The 26,178-nt window shown below is 38.3% G+C and overlaps 5 protein-coding genes across 5 annotated transcripts; all 5 read right to left on the reverse strand.

The window, feature by feature from the left end:
• Positions 1 to 266: 266 nt before the first annotated feature.
• LOC149109680 (uncharacterized) lies at positions 267 to 1,451 on the reverse strand. Its single transcript, XM_089293092.1, has one exon. It carries the CDS (start codon positions 1,430 to 1,432, stop codon positions 569 to 571), a length of 864 nt encoding a protein of 287 aa, XP_089149218.1. The 5' UTR covers positions 1,433 to 1,451; the 3' UTR covers positions 267 to 568.
• Positions 1,452 to 3,546: 2,095 nt separating this feature from the next.
• LOC149109681 (protein Wnt-8b-like) lies at positions 3,547 to 7,130 on the reverse strand. Its single transcript, XM_089294134.1, has 5 exons — positions 7,057 to 7,130; positions 6,350 to 6,386; positions 5,795 to 5,945; positions 4,632 to 4,900; positions 3,547 to 4,020 (listed from the first exon to the last, which is right to left on the reverse strand). Exons 1-5 carry the CDS (start codon positions 7,128 to 7,130, stop codon positions 3,547 to 3,549), a joined length of 1,005 nt encoding a protein of 334 aa, XP_089150260.1.
• Positions 7,131 to 9,478: 2,348 nt separating this feature from the next.
• Positions 9,479 to 12,818, reverse strand: LOC149109682 (protein Wnt-8b-like). Its single transcript, XM_089294164.1, has 5 exons — positions 12,745 to 12,818; positions 12,325 to 12,361; positions 11,714 to 11,864; positions 10,561 to 10,829; positions 9,479 to 9,952 (listed from the first exon to the last, which is right to left on the reverse strand). The coding sequence occupies exons 1-5, from the start codon at positions 12,816 to 12,818 to the stop codon at positions 9,479 to 9,481; spliced, it is 1,005 nt and encodes a 334-aa protein (XP_089150290.1).
• A 3,152-nt stretch (positions 12,819 to 15,970) lies between these two features.
• Positions 15,971 to 19,563, reverse strand: LOC149109683 (protein Wnt-8b-like). The gene is made up of 5 exons (XM_089294137.1): positions 19,490 to 19,563; positions 18,783 to 18,819; positions 18,229 to 18,379; positions 17,064 to 17,332; positions 15,971 to 16,444 (listed from the first exon to the last, which is right to left on the reverse strand). Exons 1-5 carry the CDS (start codon positions 19,561 to 19,563, stop codon positions 15,971 to 15,973), a joined length of 1,005 nt encoding a protein of 334 aa, XP_089150263.1.
• Positions 19,564 to 22,377: 2,814 nt separating this feature from the next.
• On the reverse strand, positions 22,378 to 24,317 carry LOC110068610 (potassium voltage-gated channel subfamily A member 2-like). Its single transcript, XM_020776013.2, has one exon. It carries the CDS (start codon positions 24,074 to 24,076, stop codon positions 22,721 to 22,723), a length of 1,356 nt encoding a protein of 451 aa, XP_020631672.2. The 5' UTR covers positions 24,077 to 24,317; the 3' UTR covers positions 22,378 to 22,720.
• Between the last annotated feature and the right edge of the window lie 1,861 nt (positions 24,318 to 26,178).

A 26,178-nucleotide genomic window follows, 5' to 3' on the forward strand; every position in this document is an offset into this window, starting at 1 on the left:
TTTATGTCAAGCCGTGGTTTAAAAAGAATCATAACTCCTCTGCTATGAGACGAACCGTGGCTAGATACGATTTTGCCTCCCCATTCCGTCTCCCATCTTCCGATAGTATCGAGCGAGGAATAAGTTTCTTGCAAAAAAATTATATCCGCTTTTTGTTGATGTAGCCAACGAAAAACTTGTCTTCGCTTTCTCGAACCGTTTAACCCTCTTACATTTAGCGATATAATTTTATACATTTAGATTCTCTGCAGAAGGCGAAATCACAATATTCCAGAGAAAAAATTAAGCACTTGTTTATACTATAGTTCTCACTGTGCGGCGAGATATCATAACTTAGAATTAATTTTCTTTTGTTGACTGAGTTGAAGTTAGATAGATAAATACATTTCAACATACTTACAACAGAAATACAACTACACACACAACACAAACTACTCACTACTTCAGACTTACCTATGCTTTTGTGCGGCGTTTACTGACTGGGTTAAAATTGGGGTACTAGTGGCAGCAATTTAGCAATGGTTGAGTTGTACGGCGGAGCAAGAAAGTCAATTAAATATATTTAAAACTAACCGTTCATTAAACATCCGTACAGAGGGAAAAGAGCTGTTTCCGGTCCTCGGTAGAGTGAGCCGTTGATAAAAAGTTTTTCTACCTTAAAGTACGCTTCTTTCTTTTCACGTTTGGCAGCCTTGAGAACGGGGTATAACTTCCTTCTTATCTCATCCACTTCTTTTGGAAAGTCGTCGGATATTCCAATGTTGGTGCCCTTAGGAAGGTTCTTGATGAACGACTTTATGAAGTTCTTGTCTTGATAAGCGGAGAGTCTGACTATAATTGGACGGGATCCGGAGTTTCGGCCGTCGCGTGTATGCGTAGAAATCCTATGAACTCTGTCAAAGTGTATTTCCTTTACATCGTTGGGTGGAATTTTCAGTTTCGTGCGCATAAATTCCCGTAAAGCAGTCTCGGTATCGCTGTTAGATTCACGTTCTCCCTCCTTCACTCCAAAGAATTTTAAGTTGCCTCTGCGACTATGGCATTCCAGTTTGATATGCCGTCTTTGTAATTCCTTGAGTTCTTTATTTATTCGCTCTTGATCGGCGTTGATCTTTTGTTGCTGAGACTCTGCGTCATTTGCCTTGGTTTTTAGATCTTCGATTTCTGCTTGAGCATATTGCAGGCTTGTTTGTAGGGATTTATTTTCTTCTTCGAGTTGATTGATTCTGGACTTATAGTTTTCCAACTCGGGAAGGACACTTAAGAGCAAGTTGAGCTTCTCTTCAATGCTGCTGAGTCTTGAGTTCGTTGCATCGCTGCATTGTCCACATGGCTGCCTGCAGTCTTCTTCGTCAGTTTGGGAGCCTCCCTCTCGAGTTCTTTTCCTCCCTTTCTCCTTCACGTCATTTCTATTAGCTTGATCGTTAGGCATTTTGTCGCATTTAAGATATAACAACCAATTACTGTGGCTACCAGGTTAAAAGATTCTAGGAGCTCTTTCGTGTCGTGTCCGCCATGTTTCCCGGCTCGAGCCCAGTCCGTCTTGCTCTCCTCTGAAGACATCTTCTTGCCGATCTCAAAACAACAATACTCACTCGATACTCGCGCAAACCCTTTTATCACCCCATACGAACCTCGATTTCAGGCATTGGCTCGCGCCTGACCATTCACGTGACAACCTCGATTTCATGTTGACCTTATTTGGGCTGTGACGTCACGGGCGCCATGTTTTGCCTACCTGGGCGCCATCTTGGATCTTTAAATTTTAAGAGAATGTATGGGAAAAAAGTGGTCACGTGGTATAATCCCTGGCTCCTGATTGGTTACGGCCCCAATGAGCGAATATCACTACTGACCGAGCCGTCGCCCTTTTCGCGCGGATTCCAGTGAGAAAGATTAGTGGTTATGTTTTTCTTTGATTTGCCGATGTGAAGGAGATTGTGCCCGGCTTTCACAACTCTTGCTTTTGTTCTTAATGCAGTATGTGAAAGTTTGTAAATCTGGACGATTAATTGTGACATCTTAATTTTAAACTTAGTATGTCATTTCTTAGCAGTCTCACCTCCTTGGCCGAATTCTTAAATGAAGAGAAATCGTCGTTACTAAAGCTTGTAGAATATTAAAACAAACGAAACCCGTAGAACACGCTGCTGTCCTATATGCTGCAATCTCTTCCTTTTCATCCAAACATGAATTTAAGCTAAAGCTTTATCATCTTCGCACATCGCGATGGACGCGTCCTCGACACATCTGGCAACATACATGAGACATTTAATGCGTATCAGTACAGAATCACTGTGTAAAATATGTCACTCCCGACAGAATGTACCGCAGCATTATTATCTTTTAGATACCCTAGTTTATTCTTCGATAAATTTCACGTTCAAAAAGGCTATATTTTCAACACTGCGTTCATTAGAACGTAACTCTTTGAACACCAGGCAAAATATAAAAAAAACTATGTGGTAAAAGTTACAGAACTGTTTTAAGGGCAAAGAAAATCTCGGCCGAAAGCAAGATGGAATTTCTTCGGGCATCAACAAATGGGATGAATCAGATGAACATAAGTTTAACAATGGAAAAAAGAACACGCTGATGCATGTGGATTTTTTGGTCAATTGATTCCCATATTAGAGGTAAGACTTTTTTGTGAGACCGTGATAGATCAACACCATTGATTTACCTGCACTCTTTCACAAAGGATTGAAACGTGATCAAAGCTGCTTTTTTCCCTCATGGTGAGGTGTAGAGCAGTTATTTTAACTTCAAAATTGGAAAATCAACTTAAATGTAGCATGCGTAAACTGAAAACTAGCTAGTTGTAGCTAAATGCATTGCATGACCACTATAAACATTCAACATTTGATGAGTTTGACTGATCCTTATCGAGTTCTACAGTAGATTTCAATTGAGTGTCGAAAATAATCAGGCAATTACTTTGGTTTTGGTTTTACTATGGTTTGAGATTGGATGAGTAGTCTAAGAGGTAAGTACTTGGTTTGGTGTTACGACACTCAACTGAAAACCACTCTAAACGGAATGTTTGAGTTTTGGGTGATTCTTATTCCATCCTTTGTTTGACAATTTGTAGTTCCTCTCCCTCCCTCGATAAGACGCATTTGAAAGTCTTCATTTTAAGTTGCACTAAATTTCATACTACAGTAAAAGCGCGCCAATAGTACAAGCGCTTGCGTTCATTGAGCCCGACAGAATACTGTCTACATTTTACTCAAAATAAAAGGTGGACGCTTTTACACGATCAAAACACTGTTTATTACATATAATTAACTCATAAATATAACATGTTCAACCTACTGCGCGATACTGTCTTAGAAAATACTTGGATCCTACCCTTAACTGATTAAACTTTATATACAGGCAACAGTGCAATAACTTGTTAAGTGGAACTAAATCTTAACCTTCAAGACTAACTATTTGGAAAATAATTGTATCCTAACCTAACTTATCAAACAATATATACAATGAGACTAACGAATGTTTTGCTTCACCCCACAACATTACTTTAAAAGAAAAACCTGCAACCAGTTATTTGGTACAAGTAGTTAGCGAATACTTTACGTGGCATAAGTGGCATTTAACAGTACAGCACCAAACAAACTTACATCTACACTTGACCTGCTTATAATGTTCTACAGTTTGATGTCGCAATTGACAAGAGTTACAAAGAGATCTGCATTCCTTGCTAGGTACAACGTCACTTCGGCATGACCTTCCCAGCATTCCAGGAAAACCGGCGGTGACGTTTCTGACACAGTAGTCTGGGGAGGTGTCCAGATAAACCAGCTTCTTGTGTTTTGCGGTCACCAGTCTGTCTCGGTTGTTGTCTCGCTTGTGAAGTTTGTTGTTCAGGAATGTTACTCGGACAGCTGCGCGGTATTTCTGTTTCAGTTCTGATCCAATGGCGTTAAACGGCGCCAGTTGCTTCCAGCAAGTTTTTAAATTACAGCTTCCGGTGACGCCATGACACTTGCATTCCTTCTTGAGGTTTGATCGAACAACCTGAGTGAAAATAGCGCAATAGCAATGAGTAAAAGGCGAAAGCTCAGATTGATTCCTTAAGTTCAAAATAAACTGATCAAAACAGCCATAACACGAAGTTAATACAGCAATATTGCCCTTAGAATTAGCACTAATTCAATCACTTAAACTGATCATGAGACGACTACATATAATAATTGGTGTTGGGTAAAGAATTATCTTGATATTACGTTTTCCTCAAATTGATTGGTCGCTATGTAGTCTTTATATGGCAAAATAAGTCATAGATGCTCAGCTTTACAGAAACTACATCACTAAGTAATTGAAAAAGCCGATATTGAGTTGTGATAGCAAATAAGTGTTTTTTCGTGAAGGGTTTTAATCACTTTTTGGACCTAATGTGAACGGGAGTTGTCAATGCAATGCCGCTCACTTGAAATATCTTCTAAAACTTTTCATCGATTTGACACAAGTTAAGGCTTACAGACTGTAATTAAGCGTGTCATATAACTAACGTATGAGACTTTAAACTGAAAGAGAATTTGACGTAGACGAAATTAATCTATATCCAAACAGTGGAGAGATCATAAGTTTCTAGGTTGTTTTTCAAATGAACAAAAGACGATATTTACCTTTCTTCCTACTTCGTTATTATGCAGGTTAAATGCCGTACGGGCGTCGTTTCCTTTCTCCAGTTTGTCAATAAAGCGTCTCGTCCCCTTCTCTCCAAACTTGATGTCATCACTGCAGCCTCCCCACTGCCAGCCGCTGTTTGCTTTTGGTTGTTTTCTTGTCTTGCCGCACTTACATCCGGGTATTCTGTTGAGTCGGCACTGATAACTGAGTTCGTGTGTTATGGCGGCTGAGCTGATGGCGTGATGGAAAGCTGTTTCTCGAGTGGCTGCAATGAAGCAAAGAAAAACAATTAGATTCACATACAAAACTTTAACAAAGTTACAAGTCCCATAGTTTAAGGAAGGAAAAAGTCGACGAGACTAAAGCTCTGCAATCAAGGTAAAAATGTGTATGTTTAGGAGTATTGAATTTTGAGTAAATTTTTCAACTTACATCCGACAGTAAATCAAAACGTGTAATTTTTATGGACAATCGAGAACGCTCAAAGCTACAAAAGGATATAACCGAATAACATGGCATGAAAATAATAATTGAGAACAACAGGCAACTTTTGGTCATTCGCTTAATTTTAGCAGCCATATTTAAAATTACCCGGAGCAAAAGACTAAACATTACGTAAAATATTACTTATAGCGAGAAAGAAACATACTCAGCGTCGCTAGATTTCAGAACCCCCAAAAAAGAATGTTCAAGGCAGTTCTTTTGCGATAAAGAGTTAAACCGGCAGAGTAAACATGGCCAATGACAGAGAGGGTTTCATGGTTCGGCGCATGTCTCTAAATAAAAAAAAACCTTTAATTCGCTTCCTATTAATGTTATCGCTTTACAAACCCCACTCAGATGTATTTAAGTAATCACATCCTATAGTTAGCCGTGGCAGAATGAAGGATGAGCAGAATTGTCAGAAAATTTCATAGGATTTTATCGTCGCTGTCGACCGTTGAGTTTAATGTTGACCCGTAGATTTATTCTACGGTTAATGATTTTACGGCCATTTGCGAAAGTAGGTAAGTTTCTTACTATAGATTCATAAACATGCAATAAAAAACTAGGCCTTTGCCAAAAAGCGTGCACAGGTGAGTAAATAACACAGACATGCGCCGAACCGTGAAACTCTCCCTTAAACATTTTAGAAACAAAGAAATTCTCTGGTACTTACCAAACGGCAAAGTTGTTTTCACAAAGACTGGCAAGTGTACACTCTTATTATCCAGGGAACAGTTCCAGATCTCGTTTTTTAACTGGTGTCGACACTCCGCCAATCCACGATGGCCTCCCTCTCTCACAATGCGCAGCAACAAAGGATAATTCTGAAAAAACGAACAAATACGTTAGTGTTTATCACATAAACAATTACTTATAGTGAATCCAGGAACTACCATATTGCGATAAACAAAGGAATTCGGATGACGGAAAACTAAAAGCCTCAGTTTAACGGAGAGTTTAATCCTCTGTAGGAACCATTTGAACTTTCTTTTGAAACTCGGAAATTTGAACCACTTTTAAAATGGCTAAACACTTTTTTGTCTTGATGTAAACAGGGTATTTAATACAAAGCAATTCATATCAAACTAAACTTGACCAGTTCCAAGGTAAAATTCTAAATTTTAGTACACAGCGAGCAACAGGACTGGATGTTCGGACCGTAACTTTGGTTTTAATTAACACTATATATCTTGTTTTGAAAACGCATACTTGTGTGTAAGTAACTTACCTTTTGTCGAAGAATGCTGTTTGCGCCTTTGTCGGATCTGAAAGAAAATAAAAATTATCATCAGGTTACTAAAAGAGTTGTGTGAAGTTTTAAGATTAAGAATAAAATGCCCGCCGAGAAAATCACATAGTTGATAATGCAGCTAAGTTTTGTTCTGCTTACACAACTAATGTTTTGTAACAGTCAGCGTTCTTCATAGTAACCAGCTTCGTAAGATCTTGGAGTGCGCGTAATGTTACAAAATTGTGTTTTACAGAAGTAAGATCTTTAGTAGATGGTTTGTCAGTGATGTCTTTTTGGAAGCAGTCAACAAAATGATGTTTTCGTAGATACGAACGAAGTAAGAGCGCGCGCGTGGCTCACGTTCCACGCTCTCCAAACATATTGCGTGGCTTTACCAACGCACAAATATTTTCACTTACTTAGTTTTGGTGAGTCCTTACTGGATACGAACCAAGACAGTTAACAGTTAACAGTTACTGTTCTTCATAGTAAATAGCTTCCATAAAAGTGCGCGTAATGTTACGAAATCGCGTTCTACTCGAGTATGATCTTAAGTAGATTGTTTTCCAGTGATGTTTTTGGAAGCGCTCGTCAAAATGATGTTCTTGTAGATACGAACGAAGCAAGAGCGCGCACGTGGCTCACTTTCCACGCTCTCCAAACATATTGCGTGGCTTTACCAACATACAAATATTTTCACTTACTTAGTCTTGGTGAATCCTTGCTGTGTACGAACCAAGACGAAAAGAATCGCCAAGAACGCCGCAGAGAACTTCATGATGAACGCTTATAAGACCTTCGTTGCTGACGAGTTGAAATGAATTAAAATCTTGTCTGTGTTGTGCTCTTTATATACTTGTTGGTTTAGAAATTACAATAAATGTAAACAAACTCGTTAATTAAACACGCGAACAAAAGACATCGGAGTTCTTTAGAATAGAGTCCCACGCGAGAAGAGGTGTGATTTTTTAGCATATATTAGAGGTGAGACTTTTTTGTGGAACAAAGCCAGCATCATCAATTGCTTTCATCCTTTTTACAAGAGATCCAAACACGTTCAGAGCAGTAAATTTTACCAAGACGCAGTTATGTTGAAAATTTTCCCTGCTGACAAAAGTTTATAACCTTTGTCCGTGTCGCGTTTTCATTGGAAATGATTGAAACTGAGAAAGTCATAATTTTTTTTCTGAGAATGGCATTTTTTCGGTAGATTTTCCTAAACTATGAAATCTCAAAAAAATGGCACTCCTAAGACCTGAAAGGAGATTCTAAATACTGTTCAAAAATTTAATGGTCGTATTTCTTGATTATATCGAGAGCCAATGCTAAAAGTGTCTTTGAATAATGCTAGCTAAATTTAATTTTCTTTAGAATAGTTGTCCACCAAGGACTACGAATAATGCGTGTAACATTACGTGCAAATAGGTAAATACGAGACGTGTATAACTTGTGTCATGACAATATCTCCTAATTTCCAAGTTATAATTAGAATTAGATTATATCGAGAGCCAATGCTAAAAGTGTCTTTAAATAATGCTAGCTAAATTTAATTTTCTTTAGAATAGTTGTCCACGCGAGACGAAGTGAGATGTTTGAGCATCAGTATTACAGGTGAGAATTTTTTGTGGAACAAAGCCAGGGAGTTTTTTTCTTGCTTTTAGTCTATATACACAGATCAGGGAATGATGCTTTTTTTTTAGCTTAGTTTAGTTAACCATAAGATGGAAGATTTTTTAGAATTCTAGCCAGCTGCATATCGAAATACATTTGTGTTTATAAACCATTGTTGGTTAATTGGGCTTTTCGTGTTCTAGAAGTATCTTTAAACATAGTTGATAGAGGGGACTCTATTAACTATGCTTTAAAACACTTAATCTCAATTTTAGAGGACCTTGTAATTACTTTTAAGACCCCGACAACGCTCTGCCGGAGAAATTTGAAAACGCAACAGTCAACGGTCATTTTGGATTTGCGTTTGAGAAAACTCGGTTAGGGAAATCACAATTGATTATCGTCATCGGTTTCGAAAATCTCCGTTTTTAAAATGTTTTCCGTCCAATCTAAAACGCAAAGCCGGCGTTTTCAAATTCCTCCAGTTTGAAAAGGGTTTTCGACGGTTGGCCAAACTGTGAAAATAAAGCTGACTTCTCAAATTTCTCCGACGTAGTGTGGACAGGGCGTTTCTGAGAGTTTGCTTCCATTAAGCCACGGAAACTGTCTTGAAATGAAACTAAGGACCTCCACAAACTAGACACTTAGTTGTCGACAAATATTTGCTATCGAGAACTAATTGTTTGAAGCGCCCATTCCTTACAGTATAGCGTTAGTTAAGTCAGGTCAGCGAGTCCTTGGGAACTAACTACAATACAATACACATGTTGAAACCACTGTCCACTGACAACGCAGTTTCGATGGTTGTCGAAAACTAAACCAATGATTACCACACATTAGTTCTACTGATCCTCATCGAGTTCTAGAGTGGATTTCAATTGAATGCCGAAAGTAATCAGGCAATTACTTTGGTTTTGGTTTTACTACGGCTTGAGATTGGATGAATAGTCTAATTGGTAAGTAATTGGTTTGGTTTTACGACACTCAACTGAAAATCACTGTAAACGGAATGTTTGAGTTTTGCGTGATTCTTATTCCATCCTTTGCTTGACAATTTGTAGTTCCTTTCCGTCCTCGATAAGGGCCATTTGAACGCCTACATTTTTAGTGATATTAAATTTCGTACTACAGCAAAAGCGCGTCAGTGGTACAAGCGCTTGCGTTCATTGAGCCCGACAGAAAACTGTCTACATGTTACTCAAATTAAAAGGTGGACGCTTTTACACGATCAAAACACTGTTTATTACATATAATTAACTCATGAATATAACATGTTCAACCCACTGCGCGATACTGTCTTGGAAAATACTTGGATCCTACCCTTAACTGATTAAACTGTGTATACAAGCAACCGTGCAATAACTTGTTAGGTAGAACTAAATCTTAACCTTTAAGACTAACTACTTGAAAAATAATTGTATCCTAACCTAACTTACCAAACAATATATACAGTCGGACTAACGAATGTTTTGCTTCACCCCACAACATTACTTTAAACGAAAAACCTGCAACCAATTATTTGATACAAGTAGTTAGCGAATACTTTACATTGCATAAGTGGCATTTAACAGTACAGCACCAAACAAACTTACATCTACACTTGACCTGCTTATAATGTTCTACAGTTTGATGTCGCAATTGACAAGAGTTACAAAGAGATCTGCATTCCTTGCTAGGTACAACGTCACTTCGGCATGACCTTCCCAGCATTCCAGGAAAACCGGCGGTGACGTTTCTGACACAGTAGTCTGGAGACGTGTCCAGATAAACCAGCTTCTTGTGTTTTGCGGTCACCAGTCTGTCTCGGTTGTTGTCTCGCTTGTGAAGTTTGTTGTTCAGGAATGATACTTGGACAGCTGCGCGGTATTTCTGTTTCAGTTCTGATCCAATGGCGTTAAACGGCGCCAGTTGCTTCCAGCAAGTTTTTAAATTACAGCTTCCGGTGACGCCATGACACTTGCATTCCTTCTTGAGGTTTGATCGAACAACCTGAGTGAAAATAACGCATGCGCAATGAGTAAAAGGCGAAAGCTTAGATCGACTCCTTGCATTCAAAATAAAGCGATCGAAGTAACCATAACACAAAGTTAATACAGCAATATATCCTTAGAATTAGCTCTGATTCAATCACTTAATAATAATTGATGCTGGGTAAAGAATTATCTTGATATTACGTTTTCCTCCAATTGATTGGTCATTATGTAGTCTTCATGTGGCAAAACAAATCAGAGACGCTCAGCTTTACAGACACTATCACTAAGCAATTGAAAAAGCCGATATTGAGTTGCGATAACAAAGTGTTTTTGTGTAAGGGGATTTAATCACGTTTTGGACTTAATGTGAACGGGAGCTGTCAATACAATACCGCTCACTTGAAATATCTTCTAAAACATTTTTGTCGATTTAACACAAGTTAAGGCTCGATTAAGCGTGTGATATAATTAGCCCACGAGACTTTAAACTGAAATAGTTCGCTCTCTGATATAACAGCTATGCTGAAATAGCAGTTGATGTAAACGATATTAATTGATTGTCAAATAGTGGAGAGACCCTAAGACTCTCGGTTGTTTTTCAAATGAACAAAAGACGATATTTACCTTTCTTCCTACTTCGTTATTATGCAGGTTAAATGCTGTACGGGCGTCGTTTCCTTTCTCCAGTTTGTCAATAAAGCGTCTCGTCCCCTTCTCTCCAAACTTGATGTCATCACTGCAGCCTCCCCACTGCCAGCCGCTGTTTGCTTTTGGTTGTTTTCTTGCCTTGCCGCACTTACATCCGGGTATTCTGTTGAGTCGGCACTGATAACTGAGTTCGTGCGTAATGGCGGCTGAGCTGATGGCGTGGAGGAAAGCTGTTTCTCGAGTGGCTGCAATGAAGCAAAGAAAAACAATTAGATTCACATACAATACTTTAATAAAGTTACAAGTCCCATAGTTTTAGGAAGGAAAAAGTCGACTGGACTAAAGCTCTGCAATCAAGGTAAATATGTTGATGTATAGGAGTAAATTTTTCAACCTACATCGGACAGTAAATCAAGTCTAATTTTTATGGAAAATCGAGAACGCTTAAAGCTACAAAAGGATGTAACCGAACAAAATGGCATGAAAATAATAATTGAAAACAACAGGCAACTTTTGGTCATTCGCTTAAATTTAGCAGCCATATTTAAAATTACCCGGAGCAAAAGACTAAACATCACGTAAAATATTACTTATAGCGAGAAAGAAACATAATCAACGTCGCTAGATTTTAGAATCCCAAAAAGAGAATGTTCAAGGCAGTTCTTTTGCGATAAAGAGTTAAACCGGCAGAGTAAACATGGCCAATGAAAGAGAGGGTTTCACGGTTCGCGCATGTCTCTAAATCAAAAAAAACTTTTGTTCTCTTCTTATCAATGTTATCGCTTTAAAAACCTCACTCAGATGTAGTTCAGTAATTACATGCTATACCGAGTTAGTCGTGTGAGAATGACGGATGACAAAAATTCTCAGAAAATTTCAGAGGATTTTATCGTCGCTGTCGACCGTTGAGTTTAATGTTGACCCGTACGATTTATTCTACGGTTTATGTTTTTACGGCCATTTGCTTGCGAAAATAGGTAAGTTGCTTACGATAGGCTCATAAACATGTAATAAAAAACCAGGCCTTTGCCAAAAAGCGTGCACAAGTGAGTAAATAACACAGACATGCGCCGAACTGTGAAACCCTCCCTTTAACATTTTAGAAGCAAAGAAATTCTCTGGTACTTACCAAAAGGCAAAGTTGTTTTCACAAAGATGGGCAAATGTACACTCTTGTTATCCAGGGAACAGTTCCAGATCTCGTTTTTAAACTGGTGTCGACATTCCGCCAATCCACGATGGCCTCCCTCTCTCACGATGCGCAGCAGCAAAGGATAATTCTGAAAAATTGACAAATACATTAGTGTTTATCACATAAACAATTACTTATAGTGAATCCAGGAACTACTATATTGCGATAAACAAAGGAATTCGAATGACGGAAAACTAAAAGCCTCAGTTTAACGGAGAGTTTAATCCTCTGTAGGAACCATTTGAATTTTCTTTTGAAACTCGGAAATTTGAACCACTTATATAGCTAAACACTTTTTTGTCTTGATGTAAACAGGGTATTTAATTCAAAGCAATTCATATCAAACTAAACTTTAATTTTTCCATTCGTCTTGACCCTAAGACAACAGCGGATAACATACATAGCTCCAGTGGGGAACTTTGACCAGTTCCAAGGTATAATTTTAAATTTTAGTACATAGCGAGCAACAGGACCGGATGTTCAAACTGTAACTTTGGTTTCAACACTATCTTGTTTTGAAAATGCATACTTGTGTGTAAGTAACATACCTTTTGTCGAAGAATGCTGTTTGCGCCTTTGTCGGATCTGAAAGAAAATAAAAATTATCATCAGTCTACGAAAAGAGTTGTGTGAAGTTGTAAAATTAAGAGTAAAATGCCCGCCGAGAGAATCACAGTTGATAATGCAGCTAATTTTTGTTCTGCTTACACAACTCATGTTTTGTAACAGTCAGTGTTCTTCATAGTAACCAGCTTCGTAAAATCTTGCAGTGCGCGTAATGTTACAAAATTGCGTTCTACAAAAATAAGATCTTTAGTAGATGGTTTTTCAGTGATGTCTTTTTGGAAGTAGTCAACAAAATGATGTTCTTGTAGATACGAACGAACCCACAACGCGCGCGTGGCTCACGTTCCACGCACTCCAAACATATTGCGTGGCTTTACCAACATACAAATATTTTCACTTACTTAGTCTTGGTGAATCCTTGCTGTGTACGAACCAAGACGAAAAGAATCGCCAAGAACACCGCAGAGAACTTCATGATGAACGCTTATAAGACCTTCGTTGCTTACGAGTTGAGATGAATTAAAATCTTGTCTGTGTTGTGCTCTTTATATACTTGTTGGTTTAGAAATTACAATAAATGTAAACAAACTCGTTAATTAAACACGCGAACAAAAGACATCGGAGTTCTTTAGAATAGCTGCCCACGCGAGACGAGGTGTGATTTTTCAGCATATATTAGAGGTGAGACTTTTTGTGGAACAAAGCCAGATTCATCAGTTGCCTTCATTTTTTTCACAAGAGATCCAAACATGTTCAAAGCAGTAAATTTTACCGTCGAGGTTGCAAAGTCAACTTAACTCTTACACGGCGCTTTTATGTTGGAGTTTTTCCCCGCTGACAAAAGTTTAACATAACCTCTGTCCCGGCCGGGTTTTCGTTGGAAATGATTCAAACTAGGAAAGTCATTATTTTTTTTCCAAGAATGAAATTTTCTCGGAACATTTTCCTAAACTATGAGATCTCAATAAAAATGGCGCTCCCAAGACCTGAAAGGAGATTCTAAATACTGTTTAAAAATTTAATGGTCGCATTTACCAAGGACTACGAATAATGCGTGTAACATTACGTGCAAATAGGTACATACTAGACGTGCGTGTATAACTTGTGTCATGACAAGATCTCTTAATTTCCAAGTTATAATTAGAATTAGATTATGTCGAGGGCTAATGCTAAAAGTGTCTTTGAATAATGTTAGCTAAATTTAATTTAGAATAGTTGTCCACGCGAGACGAAGTGAGAAATCTCAGCTTCAGTATTAGAGGTGAGAATTTTTCTTTATGGAACAAAGCCATTGTATTTGTTAATTTGCGTGGATTCTTTTCACAAAGGAACAAAACATGTCAAAGGGAGTTCTTTCTTGCCTTTAGTCTATATACCTAGATCAGAAGATGATGTTTTTCTTTTTTTTAGCTTAGTTTAGTTAACCATGGGAAAAAAGATTTTAGAATTTTAGCAGCAGCATGTCGAAATACACTTGTTACTAGGTTACGTATAAGGAACTGTTTGTGAAGTTTTACATATACACGTCATCCTTGCAGACGGCTGGCGCGCCTGAAATTTGAGTTGACCAAGTAGGATTCAGCAGGCGGGAAAAACTTTACTGTCCTGACGTCAATGTAAGTTAACATGAAAGGCATTGAAATCAGGCAACTTTGGAGAGGGCATATCACAGCAGTTTTTTTTTTAAAATGACGGCGCCGGATGAATGCAGTGTTCAAGATTTAATTAACTCAGAACTAGTACTCAAAAATTATGAATACCTTAACTTTTTTGTTTTAATCATTTCCAAAGACATTTCTGGCTGGTAAAGCGTCTTACTGAAGGCATGCGAAGCCAGGCGAGGTGTGATTTTTCCGCACATGTTAGAGGTGATACTTTTTTGTAAAACAAAGCCATTATCTTTAATTGCTTTCATTCTTTTCAAACGAGTTCCAAACACGTTAGAGCGGGTTTCGTCAACTTGTGAAAACTGAGCTAAAATCAAACAAGTCGCAGAAATGAGGTTTTACTAGCCAAGAATTTCAATGGAAATGGTTATGACAAAAAGAGTTAAGATGATTTGTCATTACGGTCAATAAATTTCAAGTTCTTTTATTACTGAATTATATTTTCAACACTGCGTTCATCAGGACTCAACTTTTTGAAACACCAGGCAAAATCTAAAACCAAGTGTTAAAGTGGTAAAGAAAAAAAAATACAGTAGAGTGAGTGAGCTAAAGACTAAGTTACAGACACGTTTTAAGGGCAAAGATTTGCGTTTGAGAAAACTCGGTCAGCGAAATCACAATTGATTATCGTCATGTCATCGGTTTCGAAAAGCTCCGTTTTTAAAATGTTTTCCGTCCAATCTAAAACGCAAAGCCGGCGTTTTCAAATTCCTCCAGTTTGAAAAGGGTTTTCGACGGTTGGCCAAACTGTAAAAATAAAGCTGACTTCTCAAATTTCTCCGACGTAGTGTGGACAGGGCGTTTCTGAGAGTTTGCTTCCATTAAGCCACGGAAACTGTTTTGAAATGAAACTAAGGACCTCCACAAACTAGACACTTAGTTGTCGAGAAATATTTGCTATCAACAACTAATTGTGTCTGAAGCGCCCATTCCTTACAGTATAGCGTTAGTTAAGTCAGGTCAGCGAGTCCTTGAGAACTAACTACAATACAATACACATGTTGAAACCACTGTCCACTGACAACGCAGTTTCGATAGTTGTCGAAAACTAAACCAATGATTGCCACACATTAGAAAAACGGCCAAAAACTTCGCTTTTGAACCTCGTTGGCAACAACTAAAGCAGTTTCCCTTTTCGAAAAGGGAAACTGCTTAGTTGTCGAGAATTAAAAATAAACTCACACTCGCTTTTACGGTTTGTAGTTGTCTGTCTTGGAGATTCTATTATGCTTCGTTGTGCTAACTGCATTGCATGACCACTGTAAACATTCAACATTTGATGAGTTCTACTGATCCTCATCGAGTTCTAGAGTGGATTTCCATTGAATGCCGAAAGTAATCAGGCAATTACTTTGGTTTTGGTTTCACTACGGCTTGAGATTGGATGAGTAGTCTAATTGGTAAGTAATTGGTTTGGTTTTACGACACTCAACTGAAAATCACTGTAAACGGAATGTTTGAGTTTTGCGTGATTCTTATTCCATCCTTTGCTTGACAATTTGTAGTTCCTTTCCGTCCCTCGATAAGGGTCATTTGAACGCCTACATTTTTAGTGGTATTAAATTTCATACTACAGCAAAAGCGCGCTAGTGGTACAAGCGCTTGCGTTCATTGAGCCCGACAGAATACTGTCTACATTTTACTGAAAATAAAAGGTGGACGCTTTTACACAATCAAAACACTGTTTATTACATATAATTAACTCATGAATATAACATGTTCAACCCACTGCGCGATACTGTCTTGGAAAATACTTGGATCCTACCCTTAACTGATTAAACTTTATATACAGGCAACAGTGCAATAACTTGTTAGGTAGAACTAAATCTTAACCTTTAAGACTAACTATTTGGAAAATACTTGTATCCTAACCTAACTTATCAAACAATATATACAATGAGACTAACGAATGTTTTGCTTCACTCCACAACATTACTTTAAACGAAAAACTGGCAACCAATTATTTGGTACAAGTAGTTAGCGAATACTTTACGTTGCATAAGTGGCATTTAACAGTACAGCACCAAACAAACTTACATCTACACTTGACCTGCTTATAATGTTCTACAGTTTGATGTCGCAATTGACAAGAGTTACAAAGAGATCTGCATTCCTTGCTAGGTACAACGTCACTTCGGCATGACCTTCCCAGCATTCCAGGAGAACCGGCGGTGACGTTTCTGACACAGTAGTCTGGGGAGGTGTCCAGATAAACCAGCTTCTTGTGTTTTGCGGTCACCAGTCTGTCTCGGTTGTTGTCTCGCTTGTGAAGTTTGTTGTTCAGGAATGTTACTCGGACAGCTGCGCGGTATTTCTGTTTCAGTTCTGATCCAATGGCGTTAAACGGCGCCAGTTGCTTCCAGCAAGTTTTTAAATTACAGCTTCCGGTGACGCCATGACACTTGCATTCCTTCTTGAGGTTTGATCGAACAACCTGAGTGAAAATAGCGCAATCGCAATGAGTAAAAGGCGAAAGCTTAGATTGATTCCTTAAGTTCAAAATAAACTGATCAAAACAGCCATAACACGAAGTTAATACAGCAATATTGCCCTTAGAATTAGCACTAATTCAATCACTTAAACTGATCATGAGACGACTACATATAATGATTAGTGTTGGGTAAAGAATTTTCTTGATATTACATTTTCCTCAAATTGATTGGTCGCTATGTAGTCTTTGTATGGCAAAATAAGTCATAGATGCTCAGCTTTACAGAAACTACATCACTAAGTAATTGAAAAAGCCGATATTGAGTTGTGATAGCAAATAAGTGTTTTTGCGTAAAGGGTTTTAAATCACTTTTTGGACCTAATGTGAACGGGAGTTGTCAATGCAATGCCGCTCACTTGAAATATCTTCTAAAACTTTTCATCGATTTGAGACAAGTTAAGGCTTACAGACTGTAATTAAGCGTGTCATATAACTAACCTATGAGACTTTAAACTGAAAGAGAATTTGACGTAAACGAAATTAATCTATATCCAAACAGTAAAGAGATCCTAAGCCGTGAGTTTCTAGGTTGTTTTTCAAATGAACAAAAGACGATATTTACCTTTCTTCCTACTTCGTTATTATGCAGGTTAAATGCCGTACGGGCGTCGTTTCCTTTCTCCAGTTTGTCAATAAAGCGTCTCGTCCCCTTCTCTCCAAACTTGATGTCATCACTGCAGCCTCCCCACTGCCAGCCGCTGTTTGCTTTTGGTTGTTTTCTTGTCTTGCCGCACTTACATCCGGGTATTCTGTTGAGTCGGCACTGATAACTGAGTTCGTGCGTGATGGCGGCTGAGCTGATGGCGTGAAGGAAAGCTGTTTCTCGAGTGGCTGCAATGAAGCAAAGAAAAACAATTAGATTCACATACAATACTTTAACAAAGTTACAAGTCCCGTAGTTTAAGGAGGGAAAAAGTCGAGGAGACTAAAGCTCTGCAATCAAGGTAAAAATGTCGATGTATAGGAGTATTGAATTTTAAGTAAATTTTTCAACCTACATCCGACAGTAAATCAAGTCTAATTTTTATGGACAATCGAGAACGCTCAAAGCTAAAAATGGATATAACCGAACAAAATGGCATGAAAATAATAATTGAAAACAACAGGCAACTTTTGGTCATTCGCTCAATTTCAGCAGCCATATTTAAAATTACCCGGAGCAAAAGACTAAACATTACTCAAAATATTACTTATAGCGAGAAAGAAACACACTCAGCGTCGCTAGATTTTAGAACCCCCAAAAAAGAATGTTCAAGGCAGTTCTTTTGCGATAAAGAGTTAAACCGGCAGACTAAACATGGCCAATGAAAGAGAAGGTTTCACGGTTCGGCGCATGTCTCTAAATAAAAAAAAAACCTTTAATTCGCTTCCTATCAATGTTATCGCTGTACAAACCCCACTCAGATGTATTTAAGTAATCACGTCCTATAGTTAGCCGTGGCAGAATGAAGGATGAGCAGAATTGTCAGAAAATTTCATAGGATTTTATCGTCGCTGTCGACCGTTGAGTTTAATGTTGACCCGTAGATTTATTCTACGGTTAATGATTTTACGGCCATTTGCTTGCGCAAGGAGGTAAGTTTCTTACTATAGCTTCATAAACATGCAATAAAAAACTAGGCCTTTGCCAAAAAGCGTGCACGGGTGAGTAAATAACACAGACAAGCGCCGAACCGTGAAACTCTCCCTTAAACATTTTAGAAGCAAAGAAATTCTCTGGTACTTACCAAACAGCAAAGTTGTTTTCACAAAGACTGGCAAGCGTACACTCTTATTATCCAGGGAACAGTTCCAGATCTCGTTTTTAAACTGGTGTCGACACTCTGCCAATCCACGATGGCCTCCCTCTTTCACAATGCGCAGCAACAAAGGATAATTCTGAAAAACGAACAAATACGTTAGTGTTTATCACATAAACAATTACTTATAGTGAATCCAGGAACTACCATATGGCGATAAACAAAGGAATTCGGATGACGGAAAACTAAAAGCCTCAGTTTAACGGAGAGTTTAATCCTCTGTAGGAGCCGTTTGAACTTTCTTTTGAAACTCGGAAATTTGAACCACTTTTAAAATAGCTAAACACTTTTTTGTCTTGATGTAAACAGGGTATTTAATACAAAGCAATTCATATCAAACTAAACTTGACCAGTTCCAAGGTAAAATTCTAAATTTTAGTACACAGCGAGCAACAGGACTGGATGTTCGGACCGTAACTTTGGTTTTAATTAACACTATATATCTTGTTTTGAAAACGCATACTTGTGTGTAAGTAACTTACCTTTTGTCGAAGAATGCTGTTTGTGCCTTTGTCGGATCTGAAAGAAAATAAAAATTATCATCAGGTTACTAAAAGAGTTGTGTGAAGTTTTAAGATTAAGAATAAAATACCCGCCGAGAAAATCACATAGTTGATAATGCAGCTAAGTTTTGTTCTGCTTACACAACTAATGTTTTGTAACAGTCAGCGTTCTTCATAGTAACCAGCTTCGTAAGATCTTGGAGTGCGCGTAATGTTACAAAATTGTGTTTTACAGAAGTAAGATCTTTAGTAGATGGTTTCTCAGTGATGTCTTTTTGGAAGCAGTCAACAAAATGATGTTTTCGTAGATACGAACGAAGCAAGAGCGCGCGCGCGGCTCACGTTCCACGCTCTCCAAAGATATTGCGTGGCTTTACCAACGTACACATATTTTCACTTATTTAGTTTTGGGGAGTCCTTACTGGGTACGAACCAAGACAGTTGACAGTTAACAGTTACTGTTCTTGATAGTAAATAGCTTCGATAAAAGTGCGCGTAATGCTGCGAAATCGCGTTCTACTCGAGTATGATCTTAAGTAGATTGTTTTTCAGTGATGTTTTTGGAAGCACTCGTCAAAATGATGTTCTTGTAGATACGAACGAAGCTAGAGCGCGCGCGTGGCTCACTTTCCACGCTCTCCAAACATAATGCGTGGCTTTACCAACGTACAAATATTTTCACTTACTTAGTTTTGGTGAATCCTTGCTGTGTATGAACCAAGACGAAAAGAATCGCCAAGAACGCCGCAGAGAACTTCATGATGAACGCTTATAAGACCTTCGTTGCTGACGAGTTGAAATGAGTTAAAATCTTGTCTGTGTTGTGCTCTTTATATACTTGTTGGTTTACAAATTACAATAAAAGTAAACAAACTCGTTAATTAAACACGCGAACAAAAGACATCGGAGTTCTTTAGAATAGTGTCCCACGCGAGACGAGGTGTGATTTTTTGGCATATATTAGAGGTGAGACTTTTTTGTGGAACAAAGCCAGCATCATCAATTGCTTTCATCTTTTTCACAAGAGATCCAAACATGTTCAAAGCAGTAAATTTTAGCAAGACGCAGTTATGTTGAAACTTTTCCCTGCTGACAAAAGTTTATAACCTTTGTCCCTGCCGCGTGTTCATTGGAAATGATTGAAACTGAGAAAGTCATAATTTTTTTGCTAAGAATGGCATTTTTTTGGTAGATTTTCCTAAACTATGCGATCTCAAAAAATGGCGCTCTCAAGAACTGAAAAGAGATCCTAAGTACTGTTAAAAATTTTAATGGTCGTATTTACCAAGGACTACGAATAATGCGTTAAACATTACGTGCAAATAGGTCAATACGAAACGTGTACAACTTGTGTTATGACAATATCTCTTAATTTCCAAGTTATAATTAGAATTAGATTTTGTCGAGGGCCAATGCTAAAAGTGTCTTTGAATAATGCTGCCTAAATTTAATTTTCTTTAGAATAGCTGTCCACGCGAGACGAAGTGAGATGTTTGAGCGTCAGTATTAGAGGTGAGAATTTTTTGTGGAACAAAGCCATTATATTCTTTTTACAAAGGAACAAAACATGTTCAAAGGGAGTTTTTTCCTTGCTTTTAGTCTATATACACAGATCAGGGAATGATGTTTTTTTGGCTTAGTTTAGTTAACCATGAGAAAGAAGATTTTTAGAATTCTAGCCAGCATGTCGAAATACATTTGTGTTTTTAAACCATTGTTGGTTAATTGGGCTTTTCGTGTTCTAGAAGTATCTTTAAACATAGTTTATAGAGGGGACTGTATTAACTATGCTTTAAAACACTTAATCTCAATTTTAGAGGACCTTGTAATTACGTTTAAGACCCCGACAACACTCTGCCGGAGAAATTTGAAAACGCAACAGTCAACGGTCATTTTGGATTTGCGTTTGAGAAAACTCGGTCAGGGAAATCACACTTGATTATCGTCATCGGTTTCGAAAATCTCCGTTTTTAAAATGTTTTCCGTCCAATCTAAAACGCAAAGCCGGCGTTTTCAAATTCCTCCAGTTTGAAAAGGGTTTTCGACGGTTGGCCAAACTGTGAAAATAAAGCTGACTTCTCAAATTTCTCCGACGTAGTGTGGACAGGGCGCTTCTGAGAGTTTGCTTCCATTAAGCCACGGAAACTGTCTTGAAATGAAACTAAGGACCTCCACAAACTAGACACTTAGTTGTCGACAAATATTTGCTATCGACAACTAATAGTGTCTGAAGTGCCCATTCCTTACAGTATAGCGTTAGTTAAGTCAGGTCAGCGAGGCCTTGGGAACTAACGTTCACTACGCATGCTCAAAATACAATACACATGTTGATACCACTGTCCACTGACAACGCAGTCTCGATAGTTGTCGAAAACTAAACCAATGATTACCACACACTAGAAAAACGGCCAAAAACTTCGCTTTTGAACCTCGTTGGCGACAACCAAGCAGTTTCCCTTTTCGAAAAGGGAAACTGCTTAGTTGTCGAGAATTAAAAATAAACTCACACTCGCTTTTATGGTTTGTAGTTGTCGGTCTTGGAGATTTTATTATGCTTCGTTGTGGTAGAACTACTTTTCAAAGGTTTCTGTGCGAAAATAGCTTTGGGAAATTGCATTAAAAATTAACTGATTTCTTCCGGAAAAATAAAAACACGTTTCAGACGTGCGAGATAAGTTTTGTTTCGTCGATTGGCGTCGGAGGTTATTAAGATTTTATGATGAACCACATATGAAATTTCGCGTCAACTTCTGTGGGAAGTTTTGACATATTAAAGACTAAAATTTGTAGCATTGTTTAAGAATAAGTCCATGATTGCCGATCTGTGAAGATGAAGAAAATTATCAGAGATTTGAACTACGACGCGATGTTAAAATGTGATATTGGAATACCTGGTAAATGTAAGGGTGTTTTTATTGACAAATTCTTAAAACATAGAAAAAAAGGTAACTTCATTTTGTTTTATTTGTATGCTAGCTGAAGTTAGTCGGTCATCTTTTTTAGCAAGATGGCCTTATTTATTCTTAATTCATGCGATAATTTTATTATGTCCATGCCATAATTGTATTATCGGCTAGCTTGTTGCTTCTGATCAGTTGGCGCGGGGCCCTAATCGAGTTTGCATTTATATCTCGGCTTTATTTCGTGATTTCTGTTATCTCATAATTTGGCGTTGTTTTAGTCTTTTAAATCCAGCTTTTCCTTTGTTAGTTTGTATATAATCTTTGTAGAGGGTCAAAGAGGGACAAGGCTTATAGCATATCAATAGCTTTCTAGCTTGCTGAGCGTTTTTAAGAAGGATCGATAAGACATTTAGTCTATACAGACTGTTAATGACGCGGTTGATTTTTAATGAATGCAGGTGAACTTAATTAAAAAAAGTCGCACTATAACATAGCCGGAATGAGGAGTTGCACTTCTCTTAGGATGTAAACACAAAGATGAGAATAAATGGAAAAGTGACCTCGTTGGGGTGTTAACTTAATGAAATCTTACCATTTCAACTCACTAACTTGAAATGAAACTGAAATTGGCTGTGATTTGCTCAGAGTCAAACAAAAGGGAACTCTTAATGACTAGTATTTCTTCTTCCTAGTTTATTTCCTTAGTTAATCATACCCAGAGAAATTAAAAATACACATAGATAAGTGGCATTAGTTTGGTTTTCACTGAGTGTTAAGAGCTCAAGGGAAACTTGAAGTATCTTGCTAAGAATTTAAAACATCGTTAAACTGATCAGCGAGGCTTAAGAGCTGAAAACCGCGAACTGACTCAACTGATTAGTGCGGCTACATAAACCACAGAGTTTTGCCTTCATGAGTTATAAGAGAAAAGTACTTGTATTAATAAAGGAAATCTCGCGATTACATTCTCGAGACAAAGAGCTGACGGTAAATAAAAGCGATTTAATTTCCGCGTTATCCGTGGACGTTGGCTCTCTCGAGCAATGCCTGAGACACTTCGTCCTGACATCTTAAACGCACTGTTTGGCTTCTATAGTGAACCTGATCGTCTTCTCTAACATCTTCACCCCTTTGAGCCTTAATTTCTAGCATCTCGGCATAATAACGCTGCCAGGACTTGCGAAACTCCGTGAAGAGCACAGGAGTAAAACAAAACATGGCCACAGTACCGCCTATGCAACAGAACGTGCCCACCAGTTTTCCCCACGCTGAAGTCGGAACATAATCTCCATAACCAACACTTGACAGTGTTATTATCGTAAACCAAAACGTCGCTGGTATGCTGGTAAATTGCGAGCTTTCCCCCTCGCCCTCGGAAAAATACACGAAACTGGAGAGCAAAACGGTGTTGAATACGATGCACAGGACGAACAAGCTCATGTGCTCACGACTGTCTATGATTGTTTCAAATAACAATCGTATACCTACGCTGTATCGCTTCAATCTGAGCAATCTCACCAAGCGAAGTACGCGCAGAACTGGATAAGGTACCACACTGCTCGCTTTTTGATCTGTAACGCTCTGAACGATGATTTTAACATACAGAGGCGACAACGCCGTAATGTCGACGAGAGTACTAAACGACAGGACGAATTTTGCGATCTTCGGCGCGCACAAGAAACGCAGGAGAAATTCTACGCTGAACCAGATTGTAAAAACGACTTCAACGGCAGACCAAACAATGTCATAATCCACCGTGATTTCCTCCGTAGTTGCATTTCCTCGCTGAATTTGAAACTGGCTCTGTTTTACCGTTGGTAAAGTTTCCAGGCATAAAGAAACCATTGATAAAACGGTCAGTATCAGAGAAAACTTAGTGTAGGTTCGTTCGGCCGGGGTTATGGGCTGTTCAAAAAACCTCCACACGTTTCTACGGGTTCTCCTGATTTTTCGCACGCAAGGTAAACTCTCCGCTGCTCTTCGTCTCGCTTCTGCAAGCTCAGCAGAGAGCTCATCATCGGAGTCCTCGAAATAGCCATCGAGTTGGAAGAACTTCAGCTCCGACGAAAATATCTCGTAAGAGACGGTTTCGGGTTTTGAAAGTATGCCGTTTGACTGATAATAGAACAATATCGAGTTAAAAACTGCCTTATCTCTGTCAAAATAATACTCTCTCCTGATAGGATTGTAGAAGCGTCTTCGTTTAGTTTGAGAGCCGAGCAGAGTTTTCGGAAAACGAGACAAAGTGTGTTCGTATGTCTCGAACTTCTCGCCACGAACGTTTATCAGGACTTTCTGTCGGCGCACAATGTTTTGCCCGTTCTCTGACTTGGCATGTTCCAAAACATTAAATTGAGAGCGTATTGACATCCTCTGATAACAATGAACAATGATAGCGCAATCTTCACCCTGCCGTTAGAAACCAAAGACTTTTTCAAAGGGATACGTCAGTTTACATTGGATGTGATAGTGTCGATTTAGCTCGCACTGCCGATCCAATTTCGTCTTCACATGAAACACAATTATCCCTAACATGAGAGTTTGCGAAGTTATGACTCTTTTTGTAAGTCAATTTGACTTTCTATTTGTTGAATACGATAAATAATTAAGCGACGAACGAACATTTATTTGAAATGGCCAGATGTTTCGGTCGCGTTTTCTAACATTGTATGAAAAAACAACACTGAATTCTTGTGGCTGGTACATAACAACGTGAAGGAAAGTTAAGCCTTTATTCCAACGAATGCTTGAGCGATATTTTAATCCTGTTACAAAAAAAATGTTGACAATTTTCAAAGATTTTCGAACTATTTTCTCTTTGTGAGGCAGGAAGTCTTCGCAAGTAAAATATTAAATTATGCATTGTAAATAAATTTCTGGCTGCCCCCCTGTTGCTTGTTGGAAATCTCACTTGTTAAAGCTGATACGAAATCCGGGAACGCCGAGAAAAGTCAAACAATTTAGCCCAATCTCAGGAATCGCAATTCGAGAGATTTTTTTCCACTCTCGACCCCCGCAGGAATATTAAAAATCAACCCACAATGTTTGCCGTTTTTCGCTTGGCGGTCTTTCCAACGCATATGGGTGTTTTCTAACTTAATTAACAACGAAGAAAGTTTTTAACATTCTTCGAACAATCGTAATATGCTTGTCGATTAAAAAAGTGATAATCTCAGGGAATCCCGTATTTTTTTTACTGTTATTTTTAAGAGAGATCAACGGTGATTTTAGTTTCTCTATCTCTGTGCGGTCTGCGGGCGAATCGATAATTTGAAACATTGTTAGATATTCAAAGGCAAGGCGCCTTAAGTCTTCCCACTGGCGAAGATTAATAAATGACTTCGAAATGTTGACAATTGAAGAATAATCTCTTACTGCGAGAGGAAATAAAACAACTAGTTATGTAATTGTTCAGAGCTTTAAAACGCTTTTGTGGTGATTGACGTGTTTTCAAAATAAAATTCAAGCCGGTTACAGACGTTAATTTTTTACTGTGGAAAGATTCTCCAAGATATATCTCAGATGGAAAGTCAACATCGGTCTGCTTTCCTTACCTATACTGAACAAGTACCGTGTACATTTGAAGTATAAGAAACTTCGAATTTAACTCATTCTGTAGGTGTTTTATTATTTTTTTTCCAATGGTGTGAAAATAAAATGTACTCTACTTAGTTCCGCTTTAAGGTACCTTTAAGAAAGTGTTGGCTGAAGTATATGTCAAACACAAACTACATATTACTGCATCTTTGTATCTAATAAAGAATATAACATATAGGGACGCAGAGATACAAATGTTTTGTCAGTGTTAATTGTTCAACTCGATGCGAGCTGGAGGTTTAGGCCCCGTCCAAACTAGACCGGAGAAATTTGAAAACGCAGCTTTATTTCTCCGGTTAGGCCTACCGTGCACTCTAATCTGTCACGAAAACGGAGCTTCTCGAAAACGCTCTTCAAACCGAAGGAATTTGATAACGCCGGCTTTGGGTTTAATGTGGACGGAAACCTCTGCGTTCTGTCGAGATGAACTGAACCACGTCTTTTTATTCAAATAATAATTATTATTTACAAGTAAAAATATCGACGTCCTTCATTGTTTTGTTCGCTTTTGGGTGTCGATTTCGATTTGGTCAACATGAACTTAAAAAGACCTCGGTTGATATTTCAACAGTAGAGTGCTTAAACCATACCCTATTTATAACCAAAATAGCCAAAACCTATACCTTATTTATGACCAAACCGGCTGAAAAATCCTACTCTTTGGGGCCGGATCTTCAAATAACAAAGGATGAAAGGTGAGAGAAAGATTTTAGATTTACAGCAAGTTCGCGGAGTTTGATCACGTGGACAGCCCATGTTTTTCATCCAGCATTCTCTGCAGGAGAACTGGGTACTAGTTTAGTTCGGAAGGAAGACGAATGTTGATATCTTTGGTAATAACGATGAAGAAAATAGTTACCAAATCATGCTAGCGG

The sequence above is a fragment of the Orbicella faveolata genome, unplaced genomic scaffold, assembly GCF_042242905.1.
Source record: "Orbicella faveolata isolate gen_17 unplaced genomic scaffold, um_ofav_v1 contig_25, whole genome shotgun sequence".
Taxonomy (NCBI): Eukaryota; Metazoa; Cnidaria; class Anthozoa; order Scleractinia; family Merulinidae; genus Orbicella; species Orbicella faveolata.